At 33.9% G+C, this 22,762-nt stretch overlaps 1 protein-coding gene across 1 annotated transcript; it reads right to left on the reverse strand.

Annotated features, from left to right (window-relative positions):
* Nucleotides 1-1,212: 1,212 nt before the first annotated feature.
* LOC128987336 (uncharacterized) lies at nt 1,213-21,368 on the reverse strand. Its single transcript, XM_054408125.1, has 6 exons — nt 21,136-21,368; nt 10,390-10,458; nt 6,213-6,470; nt 5,304-5,513; nt 4,531-4,759; nt 1,213-1,351 (listed from the first exon to the last, which is right to left on the reverse strand). Exons 1-6 carry the CDS (start codon nt 21,244-21,246, stop codon nt 1,287-1,289), a joined length of 942 nt encoding a protein of 313 aa, XP_054264100.1. The 5' UTR covers nt 21,247-21,368; the 3' UTR covers nt 1,213-1,286.
* Nucleotides 21,369-22,762: the final 1,394 nt, after the last annotated feature.

Here is a 22,762-nt window from a genome sequence, read left to right on the forward strand (position 1 = left end):
CTGGCTTGTATGACAAGTGTAATTGACAGTCATCAGCATACAAGTGTGCTGTACAATATTTTACACTTCTGGGCAAGTCAGACGTGTATAAATTGAACAGCACAGGGCCTAAACAACTACCTTGAGGTACACCTCGCAATTTGCAAAGCGGATCTGATGTCCCACTCCCAATTTTGGTAACCTGCAGTCGGGACTCCAAATAGGACCGAAACCAAAATACAACTTTTTCGCTGCAACCATAGTACTTCATTTTTGTCAATAATAATTCATGATCAATAGAGTCGAATGCTTGAGAGTAATCTAAAATAGCTAATGTGCTGTAGAGTCCTTTGTCTTTGGCATCAAATAGATCAGCAAACATATTAGTCAGTGCAGTACACGTGCTGTGGTTTTTTCTAAACCCTGACTGTAGCTTAGGCAGTATATTATACTCATCTAGAAATAAAGTGATTTGTTCGGTTACTATCTTTTCCAGTATCTTTGAAATTGCAGGTAACACAGAGATAGGTCTTAGCTGCTGGATGGTTTTTGGCGTAGCAACTTTAGGCAAAGGTTTCACGTAGGCAATCTTCCAACTGCTAGGAAAAACACCAGAGGCCAGGCTCATATTTAATAAATGTGTAATTGCTCCTAATGCATATGGGCTAACAGATTTGATCATTTCTATAGATATATCATCAGCACCTAGAGCTTTTGATTTTATCGAGTTCATTGCCTCCTTAACATCATTTTCTGTAATAAGTTTGAAATTAAACCTATCATTATCTCCGTGTTTTTTATCTTTTTGAAATATATTCAGTATTTCAATATCTATATCTTTTCCCGATCCCATATTGGTGAAATATTCATTTATTCTGTTAATATCTAAATCAGGGGGGAGCACACTATTTCTCTTACTACTTATAATCTCACAATTTTTTAAACAATTCCAGAACTCTGCAGGTTTTTCACATTTTGCAAGCTTAATTTTGCTTAATTTTGAGCCTATTTTAATTTTTAAAGGGATTCTCCACATCTACAGGAAAATATCTTTCCAACAGTATGCGTAGATTTTCCTTGCGATGCACACGAGCTGAGAAAAAAGGTTTTAAAGAAACATGCTTTCTATTAATATATAGATAGATTAACAACCCCGTGATTAATCATATTTTCTTTTACATAACCTAAAACGACTACAGTTTTGGGTAACCAACTAAAACAAACTTATAAGTGTACACATATTTATTTACAAATAAGTACAAAGTGGCTTATGCTATTATTTGGTATGCTGCTTGCTGCTGGTCCGGCTACGCTAGGTGTTCTGTAGATAGCGTGACGTTAGCGTGATGTAACGTGACGGGAGGCGGGTACACTGCAACATCAAACGTTACGTTATATGTGACGTTAGCGTTGAGTAACGCTAAGTAAATACTGCACTGATAGCGGACATTTGCAACACTGATGTTAGTTTAATGGGTTGGGTATGGAGGCGATTCACAAGCGAGATTGCCTACTAATGTCAATGTTAATTTTTTTAATTTTTTGTGCTTATTTTTTTAGCATATTTTAATTTATTAAGAGATTCTGCACCTCTACAGGAAATATATTTTCAACAGTATGCGTAGATCTTCCCTATGATGCACATGATCTGAGAAAATAGGTTTTAAAGAAACATGATTGCCTATTAATTTATAGATTAATAATACTAATTCCACGCCCAAGGTACGGTAAAATATAGTATCTTTAAGATCATGACCAAACACGTTTTAGTGAATAGAAATATAAAAAAGACTGTGGTATTTCATATACGTACCTAATATAAGCCTAAATTTTCCACATATCATACATACCACTATTAAAATAAATATAAGTTTTGAAAATTAAATAACCTATCCTAACCTAGCCCAGCCTGTATTTAAATATATTGGAGGCAGCTAACTGATTTTTACCAAGAATTAAAGTTGAAACTGGCTTATTATGAAGGCTTATGCAATGATTAAACATGTTTAGTATCAAGAAGATGTAGGTAGTTCTTGCAAATAGAACTTATTCATTGGATACGAATATAAAAAATACGGCTTCTATAACGTTTTGATTGATCTTCATTCAAACTATGACCATTTATAAGACTGTAAATTAATTGACACGATGTTAGAATGACGATTGATTTCGACTAGATGTATTTGGTCATCATTATATTATAGTCCCAGTAATGACCCCCATAGTAAATGTTAACAATATAAGGGTGGTTTTTGAAAAACAATGTTAAACGGCGTATTATATTTCAATAAATGCAATATATCACAAAAATGCAATACTAATCACATTTACCTGAATGCAATTTCAAATTATGAAACATTTCGTTTCAACTCACAAAAGAAATCGTTCAATATAACTGTGCACAATTTAACTTTGAAATAGTTCAACAAACAAAACTACATAAACAAAACTGAGCATTATAAATTACTCTTGCTGACATCACAATGCTTCACATTGCCAACGTTGACGTATAATATAGTCACAGTACTAGACTGTAATAATATGAGCAATGTAACGGAACAGGGAGGCAGTATATGCGCTGTTCTCATCAGCCCATGCGATTGTTGCATGGTGGCCCCATTCTCAGTCTCATCATTGTCTCATTCACCAGACTATCTTATTGTGTTGTGTGGTCGTCTGCTCGAGTAAGTCAAATTGTAACGTTGGTTGAAGAAATCTGATACGATTTTACCAACAGGTATGGTACAGTTTAAATTATTCATGCTAATTTAGGTATCTATATATTAATTTGAAACTGTTTTTCTTTGTCACAGCTATTTTGAGAGAACGGCTGGGCGTAGAAACTCGGTAGAGGTGTCTAAAGAAAGGTCTTGGTCTGTAGATGAGCCATCAAAAGAGAAACATGGTGAATTCCCTTGGGGCTCTGCCCCCGTGGCCTTTATACTAAATTCCCATCCCATGTTATTCTTATGGAGGAAAACGGGGGTTTTGTCACAGCTAATTTGAGAGAACGGCTAGGCGCAGAAACTTGGTAGGGGTCTCTAAAGAAAGGTCTTAGTCTGTAGATGAGCCATCAAAAGAGGAAAGAGGTAAATTCCCTAGGGGCTCTGCCCCAGAAGCCTTTAAAGTTGCCTCTTCAGATTTGTTTACATTACGACCATATGCATAATTCTACACTACTCTTTAATGCAACAGCTGTTAATATTTAAAATTGTGATTTATTGAATTTGTCAAAATGAAGTACAGTATTTGCAATGGATTTTAAAATTGATTTTCTTCTGCATCGTGTCATGTTTTGCAATATAATGTTCTATTACCAAATCAGTGGAAAATCCTAATATCACAGTAACTTTTAAAATTATTTTTTATGGAGTTAACTTTTAGGTACCGGTATCTATTGTATGGGTTGGTTTCTGCCTTTTTTTACCACTTCTTGGAGATTGTACGTAGGTGATATTCTTTAGCATATTGTATCTGTAGACGAAACTTGGGTTGGTGTAATTATTACAATGGAAAAGAGCGAGAAATCCTGGACAATTTGATATAGGCTAAAAATAAAACTGAATTAACACTGTGCTACATTTCTTGGGCAATCATTGAAATAACCGATTTGCAAACAATTGAAACATAGAAAAAGTCATAGAACACAACCAAGTAAAATAAATAGAAAGAGGCTAATGTTTTTTTTACACTAAAACACTAAAAAAACTAGATCAGCTCTTTGAAAAAAAGATAAGATATTTACAAAAGATTTTGATTATATCTAACTGTTGTGTAGATCATGAGTATTTCCATAATCTTTGAGTCGCATGTAATGCTTCGCAATTGCTCGAATTCGAGCAACAGGTACACTAGTATATTTTAATTTGTTAGTATCGTAAATTAGGTAGTGATTTTATTGGTTTTAATAAGGTTAGAAACAGACTTTAATTAATTTTTGAATTAAACTTTAGGTACACATTTTTAAAAATGTCCATCCAAAAGTATAGCTTTAGACTGTTTAAATATCTATCTTATGTTTAGGTACATATTTGAAATAGTTTATGAGTTTTTATGTTAATCCTTTATGTTAAGGAGTATATTTTGTTCTACGTCGATATCAACGCATAGATAAAGTTGTTTTTATCATATTCTTTAGGCAGATTTTTTTAATACTTATCGAAAATGTTTCTATACAGTTTCTACTACAGTAACTGTTTATCTCAATGTCTGGGTACATATTTTATTCAGTGTTAATCCTAATGTTGAAGCATCGATACTGATCAGGTTTTATTCGTTTGGTGTTGGTTATGATCCTTTTCGCCTTTTCGTTCCTGTTAAAGGACAATCATCTTTAGAACATTTACCGTAATTTTATTAGTTAGTCTCCAAACTGAAAAAGGTAAATACCATTGGAGTTAAAACACAAATTTAGAAAAGGTTTCAATGTATGCAGTTACTTGTTCGACAACGATTTCCTTTGTCAAAGAATTAAAAGATGCCTTGCATGAAATAAACAATAATGAATTCAACATATTACTTTTACAAGGATGATGAGTTAAAACTACTTACGTTTGTATCGGTCACAATCTTGGTGGCTTTGATCACAATGTTTCGAGGATGAGCGACATCTAGTGACAGATACGAGAACTACAAGGAACAACACCACAGCTGCCGTGACTCCGAGGACTTCCACCCTCCAGGGGACGACCCTCGGGGTGACGTCCTGGGCGAGGGTAGCGACGTAGTGCGTGTCGACCTCCAGGCAGGAGCTGGCCGTCCTAGAACTGGCGGAGGATACCTGGAAAGAAAGGGTTAAAGTCTGTCAGATTGCGAAAAAATAATGTTCAATTAAAAAAATAAATAAAACCCCTCTTTTAGTTTGTATGAGGCCAAATCAAAGAAAACAATTGGAATTTGATCTTGTGGTGTTTTTCTAAATTTTATTTTTGAGATACTTTAGAATATGCTTAGAATCATGATGTACAGGAGTAGTAAAGGAATGTGTATGGACTATGCTCTAAACAAAACTCAGCGCTTTTTGCCATTCGTATATGCAAACATATGCAGCTGTGTTTGTATTCGAGTGGCTGACTGTTGTGTGGTATGGAGCAAAGCCGTATTCTTCTAGTTAATTGATTGTGATTACAGAATGACAAGGTGTATACAATTTCCCTTTTCAGCTGTTTGTTTTTGTCGAAACAAATACTATTTTATATGTAAGAAACTCAAAAGAAAGATTTAATTGAAAGTCTCAAACCACACATCTCTGGTTAGATAACTGTACTTTTAAGACGTTTCTTGAGAATGACAAAAGTTAGAGGTTAAAGAAGTTGCTATCTTACGTGGACTTGATATACATTATCGGGCCACAGAGTAAGCGAAGTTGAGGTAGAGTTTGTCAGGAGGTTTCCCCGGACTCCGCCCCCTTGGGGTTCCCAGGTCACCAGGTACCAGGGGGTGCCAGGGGACAGACTAGGGGACGACGAGTCCCAGGATACTACGGCGGTCAGGGAGTCCTCCTCTGGAACTAAGGACACCAGCCGGAGTACCACCTGGAATGGGGATGGAGGAATTAGTTACTGTATAGAAAACAGTGTAATATAATCAAGTCTCAAACAAAAGTGCTCAAGAATAAGTAAGAGTATAATATGATTTTTTTTACCTAACGAATAACAGCTTTAATTCGACCTAGTAGAGTAAACGTACGAGTTGTTAATAAAAGTATTTCATTATTTTAATAATTTATAATGACACTGAAAATTTAAAAATAGTTGCCCTTGTATGGTAAAAAATCAAGTCAATAAGCAAAACTTTAGGCATTACGGAAATATAACGGTATATAATGGCTAGTTGAAACTTTATTAGACGAATTAATAGCGTAAATTTTTTTTGACGACATTTAGTTAAAAATCCGAAATTTGTTACTGCATATGTTTGAAACTTTTTTATTTCTTGAGAAACACAACTTTAAAATTTATTTATTATCAGACCGGCTCATCACGTTGGGTTTTTGAGCCCAATAGGGTTTTAGAGATTCAGATATTTATTATATTAACTTATAAGGTGTTGTGGTGTGTTAGGCATGTTGTTAAGGATAAGGTGTAACTGTTTAATAAGCTTCATTTCTAGTCAATCATTTTCAATCGATGCAGTCAAATAGCATACTTAGTAGATTTTGCTTGTTTTTAAATGATTTAATTGACCCTTTATTAATATCTGATATAGCCTATATTTCCTGGATCTATATTCACCTTTTCATTAGAAGTAGTTACATCACTGCTGTCCGATCCTATATCCCGAGGTGCCAGTTCCAAGCCGACGCTCCGGGCGATAATAGCAGCCTCCTTCAACATGGGCGACCTCGAGGGACGTCTTCTCGTCCTACGGGGGACGCTGGGTCTTCGCCCTACGACGTCCGCGGGATCACAGGAGCACAGAGGAGTCTGAGGATGGGTGATTCTGTCCTCCAGAAGGTTAGAGTCTATCTTCGAGGATCCACAAGCTGTTTCCTGTATCAGGACGACAAATGATTAACTTGGGAGATCAGTGGGTCAAGTCACTCAATTATAAAATGTTGTATTATGAAAACTTTGGTTAGACGAGATTTTGAGTCGACGACTCACCCTGTAGCACGACACCAAGCCAGCTACATCGTGGGTTCAAGCCCAGGTACTGACGCAAAGTTTTCAGTACAGTTTATTTATTTATTGCACCGGCTCACTCGGTCACTCCATAACTTTTCTTGATACGCTATTAGTTCTCAAAGCCCGATCTGGATAGGTAAACGTAAGGTTAAAAGCTGAAAACCCCTTTAAAAAGCTGCCTAATAAAATAGCATTAGCAAGGAAACTATGTCCTCCTAGCCTAATTATAAAATACGAGATATTTTCATCGGTTGTGCTTATACTGACGTAGTCAAGTCATTAATGAGAACAATATTAGATGTCTACTTGCTGTATCCAAATGCAGATATGAACCTCTCTTTTTATGGTCAAAAACGTTACAATCTTACCATTTAACATAGATATGTGAGGGAATACTGAACTCTATTAATGTTTTAAGGCATTTTGCATCTTACAAATTTACATTACGTAATATCTCAACAGAGAGGCGCTTACAAAATTTGCTCGTCCACCTGACAACTAGCGCCGCTCTACACAGTTGTAATTATCCCTACGTCTGCTTAGTCATTGAAGACAAAGTGAATCCCTGAAATTATACCTCGGACCTGCTAATGTTTCTGGCAGTGGCCAATAATTAGGACCTCCGACTTGGCCGAGGCTCTAATTTTGGTAAAACCATTGTGCAACAAAGTGGCCATTTAGTTTTTAGGAATGTTTTTTCGACCTTACTCAACTCTGTGAGGAAAGAGGTAGGTATGGGTTTTAACCGTGTAGCTTTAAGATATTGTGTGACCTACCACTTGACCGATAATCCTGTTGTTTGACAGGTCAGTTGACCGAAACATTCAACGTTTTTATTTGGGTTTAATAAAAAGGTTATAAGCTTTAAGTTTAAATTATTTTAAAATCTAGAGAAAAAAATCTATATATTTACTTGTCATGTTGCGTAGTCGGATTTCAATGAATACTAGTGTAGAGGAGCTATAGAAAATTACATTTTGAAGGTTATCATTGAAATTCTGTACAGTAAACCAGTAAACCATGAGGCAATTTAGCAGGTAATAAATGCTGTTTATGTATTTTTACATAAAAAGTCAAAGTGCTTACATTTACTTCGTTACGGTATATAAATTAATTAAAGCAAGTTTTAAAGGATTTCCGATGCAAATACTTATTTGTTGTTGCAAAAGAATCCGGCTAAGACCTTAAAAAGGCGTGTATATAAAATATGATACAATCTTTTTTTATTTAAGAAAAAATATGATACAAATTAAAATGTTATAAAACATTACAGGAATAGTTAAGTAGAGAGGTATGTCGATTCTGTGAAGGTTATAATAAACAATTTATTATTGGTATAAATTAATAAGTGATATTACATACCGTCTCTTTAGGAGAACAAAAGCTGCAATTCTAAAACTTATACTTGCTTGATTGGCAAATATAATAGTTATGTACAAATGGTAAGAAGTCTGGTGTAGAATTTATGAAGAGACAATATTATAATTATTCTTTGTAGTACATTTTCCAGGTAGGTATCATTTTGTCGGTAGAAAAAAGTAACATTCCATTGGACTCAAAATTCGTTTGTGTAGCGAACTGTATTTTCGAAAGAAAATAAATTAATAAAATGTTGCATTGATAAATTTGCTTGAGGAACATTCATAGAGCTAAGTCAGAACAATTTTGCTTGAACATTTTCTCATAAAATAGTAGTACACTAGAGAACCCGTGCGGCTCAATGAGCCGCATAGTATGAAACATAACGCCGAGGAAAACGTTATGCTTAAATTCGAGTATTTCTAGTTACATCTTAGAGTTGTTTAAACACTTGTTAGAAACTAATTATAAATATCTCTATTTGCGTCGTCAAGGTTCACCAACATAATTTCTGCTCTCAACTGAGTTAAACTTAACTGATAACTTAAAATGAATGCTAAACGATCTGCTTCAATTAGAGCTAACATGTTGCAACAAAGTTTTTCCAGCATTGAGAATTGAAGAAAACTGTTGCCTAGACATCCCCCTAATCAAACAAATTTTCTCCGTAGAGAATTCTGAAAAGTGAAGTGATATCAACCATTTAAGTGCTCCATTTTTTACCCAGGGTTATCAACTGGAAAGCCATAATCTGCTTTGATTAGGCTAAAGCAGCGACACCATTGAAAGTTGGTTACCGTATTGGGTTGTCTGTCAGTCACGGTAGGCTATATGCCCCGCATCAGAACGTTCTCACGTTGTTCAGTGGGGTTTCTCTTAATAGGCCTACCTGTCCCAAAGTTTTGAAAGTATGAATTCATTTGTCGAAATAGGTTGGATAACTCTTGTAGCTATAAGATTTGCATAGCAATTTTCATTTTCTCTTTTTGAACAGCGTATATTATTTGCCTCTCCTGAATCATAAAAATAAACTCGACTGTAACTACTCGATCGTTGAATACATAAACACTAATTCCTTCACTTATGTCTAATATTGTCACTAAAATTTTCAATAGCAAATGAGTTTTTGAAACGTCTTATTTTTTACTTGAAACGTCTGGATTGTGTTGGTGAATTAAGTCAAAAAACGTTGTATAAGTTTGTCAGAGGAACTGGCAACATAACCTAGAAGTAAACAATCCATTTGTGCTTTTCCTCAATTGAAGTGAAGCGAGTAATACAAAAGTTTACAATAAAAACATAAGGTCCGCCAAGATTTGGTATAATCTTACTACTTGAACTTATCATAGTCAAGGCAATATTATGGTTTCCACTAAATAATTTGAAATATCTCGATCTGTCAAAAATTTCTTGCATACATTCATTTTAAGATCTGACATTAGGCAAGTTTATTTTACCACCGTGACAACACTATGTGCTTCGTATATTTTTTCTCTTCCAAAGTAAGTTGCATAGCAGAACTGGCCAATATTATTCATCTCACCAAGTAAATGTGTATCTGGATGGATACCCATCTGTTAGACCAGGCCTCTATTTCTCTACTCTCCTTATACGCATAAGATACCTTATAATAATAATAATAAGGTATCTTATGCGTATTGTCTCCTCCTCCCGTTTTCTATATTTCTTCTTTGAACTTCAGGCATTTTCCGATCTTTCAACAAAACTGATTAACTGTTTAACTTGGTCTTAACCTACTGAATATTACTAACATTAATATTTACTCCCAAAAAGCTAGTGAGTTTCTTTTTATAAACAGCTGTTTTTTGTTTTTAAATTTGTTCTATGTATTTCTTATGGGGAAACCCCGACCTTTAAGAGGGTCTCACGCCCTTAAGAGTAGAAAATTTAAAATTCTGAAACCTTATTGCAAAACTAAATATTGAGACGAATCATTTGACACCTTAAACGTTGAAATTGGTCCACAAATAAGGGAGGAGTTGCGTTAACAAAATACGGCTTCACGTATTATATATATAGATATTATGTTAAAAAAAAACTCGTTTCGAGGCTGTTTTGTGATGGAAACGCTTGTCTTATTTTTATGCTTAAAACATTGAAACTTTTTTAAAAATATTTTAATTAGATATAAACGTACTGTGCATTACCAAATGTAAAAAACTGTAAGACGCGTTTGCAGCTAAGAATTAATTAATTTAATGCTCGACTCTGTACAATAATCAAATTAAAAAGATTTGCTGAAGAATTATTTAGAAATTAACGTAGAGGGAGGCATGGTCAATTATAGGATTTAACCTTGTCACATTAACGTTGAGATGGCAAATGAGGCCATAATCATAAGCTGGACAACCTGATTTTAGTAACATAACCTTGTTATGCGATTAACATTAATCAATGTACTTACACACATAGTGATGCAGTCACAACAGGTGATATCCTTCATTATAGTCAGCTGTTTACATCTTGGAACACACTGCAACAGAAACACAAAAGACCGTGAATAACCATTCATAGAATAGTTTATGCTTACTATTAAAATACGATACAGATGAATCATACTACTTTGTAAATTTGTCAACCTTATGGAATAACTATAGACAACTTTCAAGCACTTTCCTGTCTTTTAATACGTAAAGTGCATTTGGTTACGTACTACTTATTTCTTTATATTGCCTGAATCCATATAAGGTAATTTAGTTGCAAGCTATAGATTTCCCGTTGACAATATAACCATGGAGTAAAGCAAACGTTGGAAATCTTATCCAGAGATAAAAACACATTTAATTGCGATCAAATTCCTCAAGGACTTGAAACTCACTTCAATATAAAACAGTGCTCCTAAATTTTAAATTGGACGAGCGATCTTGTTGCATCGACAAAGTCAATAGTAAATTTAAACCCCTTATTAATGTGTAAATGTTAAAGGTTTTGGTGTCGTTCTTATAAAGTTATAAAGGAGTTTTGTTTCCACTAACATGTAGAAATGATGGACCCAATTCACCTTTAAAGAATAAATATCCCCATGTGGTTATTATTTGAACAGTAATTTTTAGATCGTGTACCGTACAAACACTTTACCATAGTAAAATATAGACAGATATTCTCAACGAAGTCATTATTAATTTTTACCGAGTAATTTTAGACGTATCTTAAGAATTCCCTTAGTTATAATGTGCTAGATTTTAATCCAGATACATTTTCGTATCCACACAAAGCACAAACTCCATAAATGTGTAAAAACCCCTAATTATATTTTACAGTGACATTTACAGCGACCAACCAGAGCAATCAACCCTTTAGGAATAAACAAAAGCTCTCAGAGTGTCGGAGAGAGATGAGCTATTAAGATATCACCGCAATTAAGTAAGCTGCGGAAGGCAGGTGCTCTTGTAGCTAGTGCCTAGGTGGTCCGGCCAATCAGGACGAGGTAATGACTAAGGGTGGGGCAAACACACACACGCACACGTACATACACACACACAATCACACATCCGGCCCTTAGTGTCAATGTCAGAAGACAATGACTGCATACATTACTGGCGCTGAAATTGTGAGGACTTAATGAAGGAAATGTGCGTTTATTTTCAGTTTATTGCGGTAATTAGGGGTGTTTGTCTTGCCGGTATACAGGTAATCATGATAAAATGGTTTAAATGGTGTCAACTTATCGATCCAAGGATTGCATCAGTGAAGCTAACCAAGGTTAATGAATCTTCTTCAATTTTTACCTTACAATCAATAATAGATTCCTCTAAGGATTGTGTGCCTGTGAGATTAGGCCTACTGACGTGTAGAGGCAGAGTGAATGTTTAAAAGTATTTAACTTTATCTTCATTACCTATGTGTTTACTCAATGTACAAAAGAATATATTTTCCAATTTTATATAATTTATATATTAATGTACAAATTACTGTAGAATTTTTATACTAAAATATATGGCCAATTAGTAGGACGAATATTGTTTTCCTTTGCTATTTGGGTTCCATTTAATTTACATTTTAAATCCTTCTAATAATTAGTATTGCAAATGATTTAAGCGGTAACCTTCAACTTACCGGGTGCAGGAATCGCAAACTAAGCATAAATAGTAAATTATCCAATAGTAATCCAATTGGCTATTAGTATATTACAAAAATGTCCCAAATCAAAACATTTTACCTGTATGAATGTTAAACTCTAATTGGTTTTCAAACCCAAACAAAAATTAATTTACTTCTAGAGTAGTCATAACAGTCAAATTTTGTGAGTAAAAATCATCTCCTTCTGTAAATAAAAAAACGCAAACGAAAATTAATCTGAAACATTTTATAGCATAATCGAACTTAGTGGAATAACTATTTTTAGGTATTCCGAATTTCAAAACCTTTTGCGGACCAATTTTTCTTCTTTACCAAGTCAATTCGATTTCCCAAGGGGTGGAGAGCGGGAGATGGAAGAAGGGGGCTCTTGAGGGAGATTGTAGTGCCCTGGGGTGGTTTAGGGGTGCAGTAGAAGGGGGACAACGAGCGGTGGATGTTTTTAATCTGAGAGACATACCTTGGAGCGTCGTCTGTTGAAGGGCTTTCCAGCTTCCATCTTTACGTAAACATTTTAACTGGAAAGAAAATGAATTCACCAGTTCTATACGACATTTTCTCTTTTGTAATTTGTGTGATAATACTGAAATCACCAAGAATCGCAAAATACAGACACCTGCAATATTTTATGACAACTAAAATATTTTAAATTTAAAGCTTTGGGAACATAGGTTTGAATGGAAGAATGTTTTCCCAAAAAGTACATTTTTGTCAACAGATTTTTCTCTGATGTAAGTTGGGGATATTTATTTGAATAAATATTCTACAAATAAAAGAATAAAAACGTATTACAAATATAAAATAATAAACCCGAATAACATTCTATGATTTTAAATTTACTATGCAGTTTGCAAAAACTGCAAATGTAAACAACTTAGGTAAAGAGAAAACGGACCTTTCGGCAGTTACTCGTATTGAAAACAAATAATAATAACCATAATACTGTATATTACTAGGTATTACAAAAAAAAACTTTATACGTCTGTCACTAATATTACTTCCTAATGATATGATCTTATAACTAAATGATTCATATAACCTTATCCTACTTAATTAAACTATACTGGTAGGGTAAAGATCAACCAAGTAGATAATGGATCCTTAACCCCACATTATGTTCTTATTGTACTACCTAAGACCACAAGAATATTGTTAATATAATGTAAGACTGATAACATTGACGATTGATAAGATATTGGACCAGATACATGGCCTAATCCAATAATCAAATGATTGTGACAACTTTACTAAACATCAATCCTAATGCCATGGTACCACCAACCAAGTAGGTGACAATTAGGTCTTCACTAGATTATATTCTCATTGCCTCATTGATCTGAAGCGTATTGACAAGAGCAGCTGTCAATGGAGAAACCAAGGAGAAGGAGAAATAAACAAGGAACTCATTATTATTTAACAATGAGCTTTGAATCTTCAACACAAACAAGAAGAAAGCGTCTTAGACAAGTCCGAGATGTCAGAAAACATCTCATTATCGTCTGTCTTTGTGAAGTCTTTGGCCGCGACGACAACCACTGTGGAAATAATTTCACCCTTTATTAAGGACTTTATCTGTAAAGTTGGGGAGTTATCTTAATTATGGACATCTTCCAGAAACTTCAACTGGAGCATTTGATCTGAAGTAGTTGAGGGACAAGTTTCTAAGTTTTACATCGAGTTCGTAAATAAAAACCAGAACCAAAACCAGTTGTTGATTGAAATAACCAAATTCTGGTTCATTTGATTTGTTTATAAAAAAAATCATAAAAATGGGTAAATACGTTTTTACAAAACGTTTCTAAATAGGTAATTTTTCTGAAGTAGGAACATTTAAACAATAAAACAAGTTTTAATGTGATTTTTATAGATTGAGGCTAGGTTGGTATGAGGACGAACGTTTACGCTAAGAACAAAATTATGTTATATAAACACCTCCCAGTTACGTTTATAAAACGTTCTTGGAATAGATTACTAAGTTTTTCAAACGTAAATTAATAAAAACATTTCTTAGTTGTAACTATCCAACTTTCAAATTTTCCAAACCAACAAAGCACCATCTTCTCAACACGAAACCAACAAAAACCGCTGTTCCACAAAGTAGCAAAACAGCTGGGCGGGGACTCAAGGGAAAAGTAGAGTGTAAAAACAATCGTGTATTAAATGCGCAGTTAAGCTAAAAGGATAAAGGGCGGTTAGGGAGCTAAAAAAGGCAATTTGGGCGTTACTGCAGGGGGCAACTACTGAGTGCTTTGGTCCATTTTATACTCGAAATTGCTCGTTCATAGGATCATGACGTGCCCAAATGACAAAAGCAATCACTGCTGATGGTTTGAGCGCCGTGGAGTACAGTAATGAGGGGTTACATGGTAATGATAGTGTCCCTGTCATTCACCTGCGTATTCTGCTGATATTAAATTATCCTTTCACTTGGCGAGGTGTATTACCTTTTGTATGGTGAATGCAGAGGTGAAAGGTTATACGAAGCTTTCAAGCTGATGTTAGATTATTTTCAAAGGATTTATCAAAGAGAAATAACCCTAAGTGAATTTAGAGTTGTTATGGAGTTTGTTTTGAAAAATGTTTCAAAATAAGAGGAATCTATGGTTGGTCCTACTTTTAATGCAAATAATCCATATTAATCCCAAAGTACCCATGAACTTTTGAGAAAAGTTACACCCCCATAAACCATATAGGTACTTAAAATGTTCGTCATTACGAGAAACCTTGCGCAAAACTATACATTATTTCATAAATTGCCCTTTAAGGCCGTAATTCCTTTCTAAAGGGAATTTTCCATATACCTAATGTCAAAAATACCTCAGCTGTACTTATTTGTTTGCTATACTTTCAATTTATTACCTTATTAAAATCAGGTGTGATTATTTGTTTGTATTAATGTATTCTGTTATGTTCATTTCAAACGGGGTGAAGCCGGTGGGTAACCGCTAGTATTTCTAAACAACGAGTTATTTTGCTTCTTGATTTATTTAATAATAAATACAAAATTATCTTATTTTTTATAAATAGTTTCATATTTAACGCGTAACTGCATTTTGTAAAATTAGGGTTAAGTGGGTTAAGAAGGTTAAGTTGGCATGGGAATATGATAAAATATTACCAGGAACTTCGAGTGGATTAGATTTTTGATGATGTGCAGCCGACTTAACCTCAAATTGAGACAGCAACGCACACATGTGCAGCATGTGCGAATAAGCAGGGCGAATGCAATGTATATCAAAGACATTGGCTAATATTCGTAGCGTTTTACGTCTTAGCTGTTTCTTTAATCCAACCGAAGGATCAGACTACAAAAGAAGTACAGTGAATTTCTCACGTGCGGTCACTTGTTTTCCCCGAACCCGTGGAAACAAAGAAACAAAGAAAATGTTCTTGTTTAACGTTCTGAAACGAGACCGAACTCGAACTTGGCGATTCTGGCGTGACGACACTGTGAGCGACAGACGTATAAATATGAACCAGAGTGACAAAAGCACACCTGTGTCAAGTGTTCGGGGAAACAGACGTGAAATCAGAGATCGTATTCCGCGGCGTGTGTGGAGTGTGGAGGTCCAGAAAACGAGGGCGGAGGTCACAAGTGATAAGGGCAGAGGAAAGGCAGGAAATCATGTGTAAAGGTTCAGAAGGGGGATGATGAAGAAGTTTGACATCGCAAAAATTGGGAATTTAGAAAAAAAAAACATTTGAGTGGGTTGCTTGCCGTAGTCGTCACACCTGGGGACTTAAGTAGCCATTTAGGTTAGTTAATTTTCATCCTATTCATGGTAACTTCAGATACAGGAATTTAGGAAATGAGTAACTGGTCATGGTGGTTAATGTATTAAATATATTACACATAAACACAGCACAAGCATTTCAGATGCTAGAAACAATAAACTGTCAAGAGATGTGACACTCTTCTGTGTCTTAATGTGCGTATACAACCAGTAGGACAAACTTAGCAAAATAACTTGACTAAGTTTTCAATAAAATGACCGAGCTAAATAAACTGACCCTAGTTACAACCTGAAAATTTTTGCCGAGCCTAATTTTCGAATATATAATAGGTTATATACCTGAGTCCGTCTTCAGTCTTACTCTTACCATCGATGTATAATAACATTATACAGTTTTTCTTTAAATGTTTTGCTAGATGCAACAACCTTCAGGCCGTCGGGTAGACCATTGTACGACGAGGGACCAAATATGAGAAGCTATAGAGAAACTCTTGGGAATAACAAACAAATAAGTACGGCTGAGGTATATTTAACATTAGGTATCTGATAGGCTATATGGAAGTTCCATTTAGAAAGGAATTACGACCTTATAGGGCAATTTATGGATAGTTTTGCGCAATGTTTCTCGTCATGACTATTTTAAGTATATGGTTTATGGTATATGGTGTGTGACTTTTAGTTTACTCAAAAGTTCATGGGTACTTTGGGATTTATATATGGATTTGATGTTGACAATGATTATTGATTTGATAATGGGTCTTTGACCCGAAACTAGTCTCCTAGTCCCTAGAATTTAAGACCGAAGACGGACTAAGGTATGTAGCCTATTACATACTAGTCATAACAATTTTACTGCATTTGTACCATTGATTAGGCTTACTGATGAAAAATGACATTCCACCACCCCACCATTTTCAAACCAATAATATATTACTCAAAGATTTTTTTTAAAATCTTATGGCTTTCTTAAATTCTGACTTAGAACTAAATTTGATAAACATATCTTAAATTTTGGTTGAGATAAAAGTGAAAAGCAAGAAAAATGAAAAAAAATATATATGGCGGATATCTCGTTAATGATGCGATTTTCGGGAGGAATATTGTCCTTATTTTTGTTTTATTTACTCATTTAAACTATTAAATTTGTGTGTTTACTTTCTTACGGGTCGCCCTTTATACAATTGAAAAGTATCAAAGTAAAAGTATTAAAGTACACAAAGGAAAGATGTGCAACGAATTATAAAAAAAATATCATACACATTTTAAATTTAGTAACCAGTAAAGGTGTCATTTACTACTAGGTGTCTTATTGCAAGTTTAACTGTGAAAATATTTAATAATAATAGGTACTATGTAAATAAATTGTAGATTTATTAACTAATTTTCCATTTTAAATTGTTCACGTTACATACTGTATTTAAGGGATGTCTACTTTGGTAAAAAATTAATTAACACTGTATTGAGAAAACAATATTAGGAATAATTAAACCAAAACAATACAGAGACAAAAAGTCAAGTGGTGAATTTATACATTGACTATATAACACTACTAGTGTGTTATATAGTCAATGATTTATATCCCCACTATTTGTTGCCTGTAAGTCCTAAAGGACCTAAAGTGTCACAATTAAAACTGGCTTGGTTAATACATTGTACTGTATAATAACCTCAAACTTCAATGTAAAGATGTTAAATTAATACACTAATAAGTTTTAATTTGTTATGTTATAATACCCTAACTTTGAGATTAAGTATTAAATTATTATATATACAAAAGTAAGTATATATTACATTTACATAGTAGTAACACATTGGTACATTGGTATTGGTAGTAGTACATGGTAGGTAGTTATTAATGTTATTATATTATTATTAAGTAGTTTCTATATGTAAAATTCGTTACTACGAAAGAAATTTATAAAGATCTGTCTGTTTTGTGAAAGCTTTTTATTTAAAATATGTGTACAAATATTTTACAAAGAAATGCTCTAATAAATATTTACAATAGAACCCCTTAAAATTAAAATTTTTGCTACAATCCCTTCCCTTTTAATTGACATTTTAAACCCCACACACTACATGACCGCTGTTATTTAAGTCACCCCACCCACCATTCGAGTGTAATGGTCCCGCTATAGAAAGACCCGCTCGAGGTGTTGCGAAAGTGCTTTTCCTAAAATCCTTTTAAGATACAAATATCTAAATGCAAAGAAAACATTTCTTTTCCATTCCCTTTCACTACGCCTTTCAAAGTTTTCAAAAGACTTTATTTGCAGTACGATGAAGAGCATTTGTTTTATTTGTTGTACAATAGTTAACGAACAAAAGTTATAAAAAAGTCATAACTAAAGTGATGAAGTTGAATGACAAAGGTTAAATATGTACGGACTATTTGAAACGCCTTTAAATATTCAGAACCACCCAGTTCATTGTTCACCAGTAGCCTTTTTTGTGTTTTAGCAGGTCAATGGCAGCGATTCTTTGAGTGTTTGTTTTTGTAAAGGTTTGATTAAAGGGAATTTTTAATGGGCTTGCATTGTTTGCGCCTGCCTTATTACTTATGACCTTGTTAGTTATTTCTTCCTATTTTTAATACAATAACATTTGTATAGCTACGAAATATAAGATGTGTATGATAAACAATTTAAATATCTTCCAAGTGCTGAAGTGACAAGCCTTATACATCTCAACAATTTGTTTGATTTGTAAAGGGTGTTATCTGTTTGATACATTGCTTATTAAATTTAAACTAGCGGTCGTCCAGTGGTCGAAAACCCGACCAAAAATGTGTAATGTACCCGCATTGAATATTGGATACTGAAGTAGACATTCCATTTATATGGACCAGTTGTCGCCATTTTTTTTTATTAAAAACATGTAGTTATGTGAACCAGTCACGGTATGCGTGTCTAAAATTATATTTTCTAACTTATTTTTGTTGCTGACAAAGTTGATGGGTCATAACAGTTTGCTATAGCTCTTAATTAGTCATTAATAAGTTTGATTTGGTAAAAATCATCGTGTATTCGAGAGAAATTAGTCATTTAGATCAGCACAATCTATTGGTGGCACACATCAACTACAACAAATTTAATTAAAACTGGTGACAGCTTTAACATAGGTATGGAATGTCTAGTTGTAAGTCAAAGGTACAGGCTTCTCTATTTTCACCCCACGATGTAAATAAAACATGTGATTGTAATTTATTCCAGTTGTTTTGATTTTCTGTTTATGCTTCGTTGTTATTTCGTCACCAGCATGGCAACCCATAAAGCCCATGTGAATTTTTGTTAAATTTCAAATTAATTTTTGTGCTTATATTTGAGCCTATTTTAATTTTTAAAGAGATTCTACACATCTATAGGAAAATATCTTTATAACAGTATGCATTTTCCCTGCGATGCACACGAGCTGAGAAAAAAGGTTTTAAAGAAACATGCTTGCCTATAGATGTTATGTATTGTTTATTAATGTATTGCTCATTAAGTAATTTAAAGGATGGAGTTTAATAACTTTATTTGACATTTTTAGTGGATGACTTTGTAATCCTTTTAATTGCAATCGCCTTCACATTTTTGGTGCTAAGTGTAATCTTTTACTTATAAGATCCGCCTTTATCGAGGTAAGACAAGATTCTACCTAAGAGCTCCATTTTCTCTTCATATTTGAATGTAACAGCAAATAAAAAATCTTTCTAATAAATCAACTTGATCAAAAGGTTAATTTAGTTGACAAGCATTTTAACTAAGTAAACATCAAGATGAATATTAATGATCACTTCTCATTATATTACAAAAATGTACATATTAAGCAAATTATTTAAGACGAATTTAGAGCAGGAAGTCTTGTCAAATAAAAATAGAGGCTTAGCTTGAAATTCGTCGCCCTAGTTAGATAAGTGTTAAGGATACAAAGAGTTACCCTTAAACAAACTGAAACAAGTCATTTTATACTTAAGCATACAGTGCTCTTAACTAAAATATACTTAATTAGAAAATACTATTGACAATTGTCCCTGCAATAAAACTACATCCTTCCAATATTAATAAATAAGTTTAAAATATAACTTTTTAACGATACAGCACATACTGATCATTTTAAACGCTTGTGTTGTATGGCAATTAAAAATGCTGTAGTGATGAATCAGGAAATTGGTGATTATACCCATTGAATAAGCTTTTCCCTTGACTAATTTCCATATCTTGTTACTCAAACAACTCCTACGTCTCCCCATAAACAGCCAACTAACTATCCTGGATGGCTAACAAAGCAATTATCCTAATTGAAGTTACATCAGGTTGTTTCCTGTAGACTTTATTCCAGAAATTTTCAAGGTCAATGTTGAACTCACATTCATCACTTACCGAGAATGAAAAAACATCCTTGAAAAATGATGACGAAATTATATTTTAATATTAGCTTTATTCAATACGAAATTATTGAATGGCCATACAGGTATTAATTATTGAAGTGGTTATACAACCCTCCTAAAATCAAGGTAGACGGTTTGATCTTGATCTTGGGAAAATTAAATAGTTTTTTGACAGTTTGAAACCGGACCTGACTACTGTCTATTATCGCTATCATCACGTTTTATTCCTGACTTGAGCATAATTTGATTTCATTAACAAAACAACAAAGTTAAGCCACTTGACTTCATTCACCACTCATGCTCCATTCCAGGTCAAAACATGTTGCATTTTTAGTAATTAAAAAAGTTATAAAATAGTAACTTCTTTATACAACTTTTATGTTTTGGTGCTATTTTGAATGTCTAATAAAAATTTAGGTTCCAACACTTGTTTATGTATACTCTTTGATGTAATACTCTAAATATATATTAAATAAAAGTCCTGATTGCCAAAACTGAGTAATAATGTTGTCCAGGCAATAGGCATTGTTTCATCAACTGGAAATCTCTTTAGTAAATTTAATATAACCCACTTACATTTAATTGGCTGTATAATATAAAGGGATCATTAATCACAGTCAAGTGCATAGGTAGGAAATCTTATTTGTAGTTGAAAATAGTTTCCAACCCTTATGCAGAGCGTTCACGTCGAAATGTCAACTTCATATCGACAATTTTGTCTATAGCACCTAATATTAAGTATAGTGTGTAATAAATAGTATGTATTTTTTAATTACGAGTCCTGGATATTAAACAACCAAGGAGGTCGAATACCACAAAAATGTTACTACTGAATTATATATTACCTGAAAGCTTGCAATTTTAACATTTTATCTCTTTAGGGATTAAAGCTGAACAAGAAATTACCCAAATCCAAATATTAGCACAAATAAACTGTTATGACCATCCGTAATCAAAACCAGCATACCTCGTGGAGGCAGTCGCCCCTTATCACAGGAGTCCTGTTATCAGCGGTGACTGCCGCTCCCGTTGCATCCCATATCAGCGCCAGGGCACACATAATCACCAACAAGCACATATCAACGTCCGATACATATCACCGTTACATCACCTCCGTCTATCTGAGGCTAGGAGGAGACGGAAACATCGCAAACATCGCGGTGATGAGAGCCAACTGGGTACGAGCGTTCAGTAGGAGGTGGGAAGCGCGACTGAAGACTGAAGCTGTGGCTGTGGCTGTGAGCGAAACGCGCTGAGGGCGAGTCGACTCACTGATTCGAATCTTCTTAGAGAGTTCCTTTTTGAGTGTGGTACGGAATACATGCCTACGATTTTAGGCTACTGAGCTATTTCCGTAGGTAGCACGACAACCTAGACCAAGGGCTAGTTTACTATTACACCAAAGCACTTTGTTCAAATTCATAAACAGTGGCACGAAATCATTCGTTCGTCTGTAAACACGATAAATCGAGTAAAAATCATCCAACGTGTAAACCTTTATTTATTAGAGAGTTTTTGAACCATAATGATCAGACTGGGGAGAAGGGGTTTATGGGGTTCAAATAGGTTTTCCATTATTTACCCTGAAAACATAAAACCTTTCAAATGTCCTTTAAAACATGTTTTTCTTGCTAGATCGATTCTGAACTTGGATGCCACTTGTAATAGGGCTGTCAATTGACGATGAAATTCAACAAGATAAACGCTATGTTGACACTATGTGGGCACTATGTGTGACGCTATGTTTTAACAAGAGCAGAGTTTGAACAGTTATCTTAAAAAACGTAACCATTTTTAATATGTTTTGACTGAGAGAAACTTAAAGATTTTAAGGTGAGAAAGCAAGATATTCAGTATAAATTATTGATCTACGAGTAAAATTCATCTTTTACGATGGAAATATATAAACTAATATTTAATTATGGTAAGTATCTGTTACCCACGGGCTTCACCCCGTTTGATTTCATAAGTATTCAAACTATTGATTGGTTAAGTTAAGCTGAAATAAACAAAACAGAATACGGTAATACAAACAAATAATCACACCTGATTTTAATAAGGTAATAAATAGAAAGAAAAACAAATAAATAAGTACAGGACAGCTGAGGTATTTTTAACATTTTAGGTATATGGAAAGTTCCCTTTAGAAAGGAATTACGACCTTAAAGAACAATTTATGAAACAATGGATAGTTTTGCGCAACGGTTCTAGTCATGACGAACATTTTAAGTATATTATGGTTTATGGGGCTGTGACTTGTAGTTTTCTCAAAAGTTCATGGGTACTTTGGGAAAATTCATCAATAAAGGTAACATTGTTGTTGCAAGGTAGGTGTTAAAACAATCTTAAAGACCTTAATTTTATTTTTATTTTTAACGGCTGTGTTTTGGATTAATTTGTCAATTGTTACCCCACCGTGGTAAATTGAATATCTTTAGGCTCGTTCTAAGTCACATAACACTTAAATATAAAAAAAAAATATATATATATACGACTGAAAGGTTAAAAAACAAATCACTTGTTCATATCACACGAAAATGAAAGGAGCCAAATTACTTATACTATCCATAGCTTAGGTTTATCATTGTTAGCCA

The sequence above is a fragment of the Macrosteles quadrilineatus genome, unplaced genomic scaffold (genome assembly GCF_028750875.1).
Source record: "Macrosteles quadrilineatus isolate MER2022 unplaced genomic scaffold, UCM_ALF_1.0 Scaffold_2__2_contigs__length_208266976, whole genome shotgun sequence".
Classification (NCBI taxonomy): Eukaryota; Metazoa; Arthropoda; class Insecta; order Hemiptera; family Cicadellidae; genus Macrosteles; species Macrosteles quadrilineatus.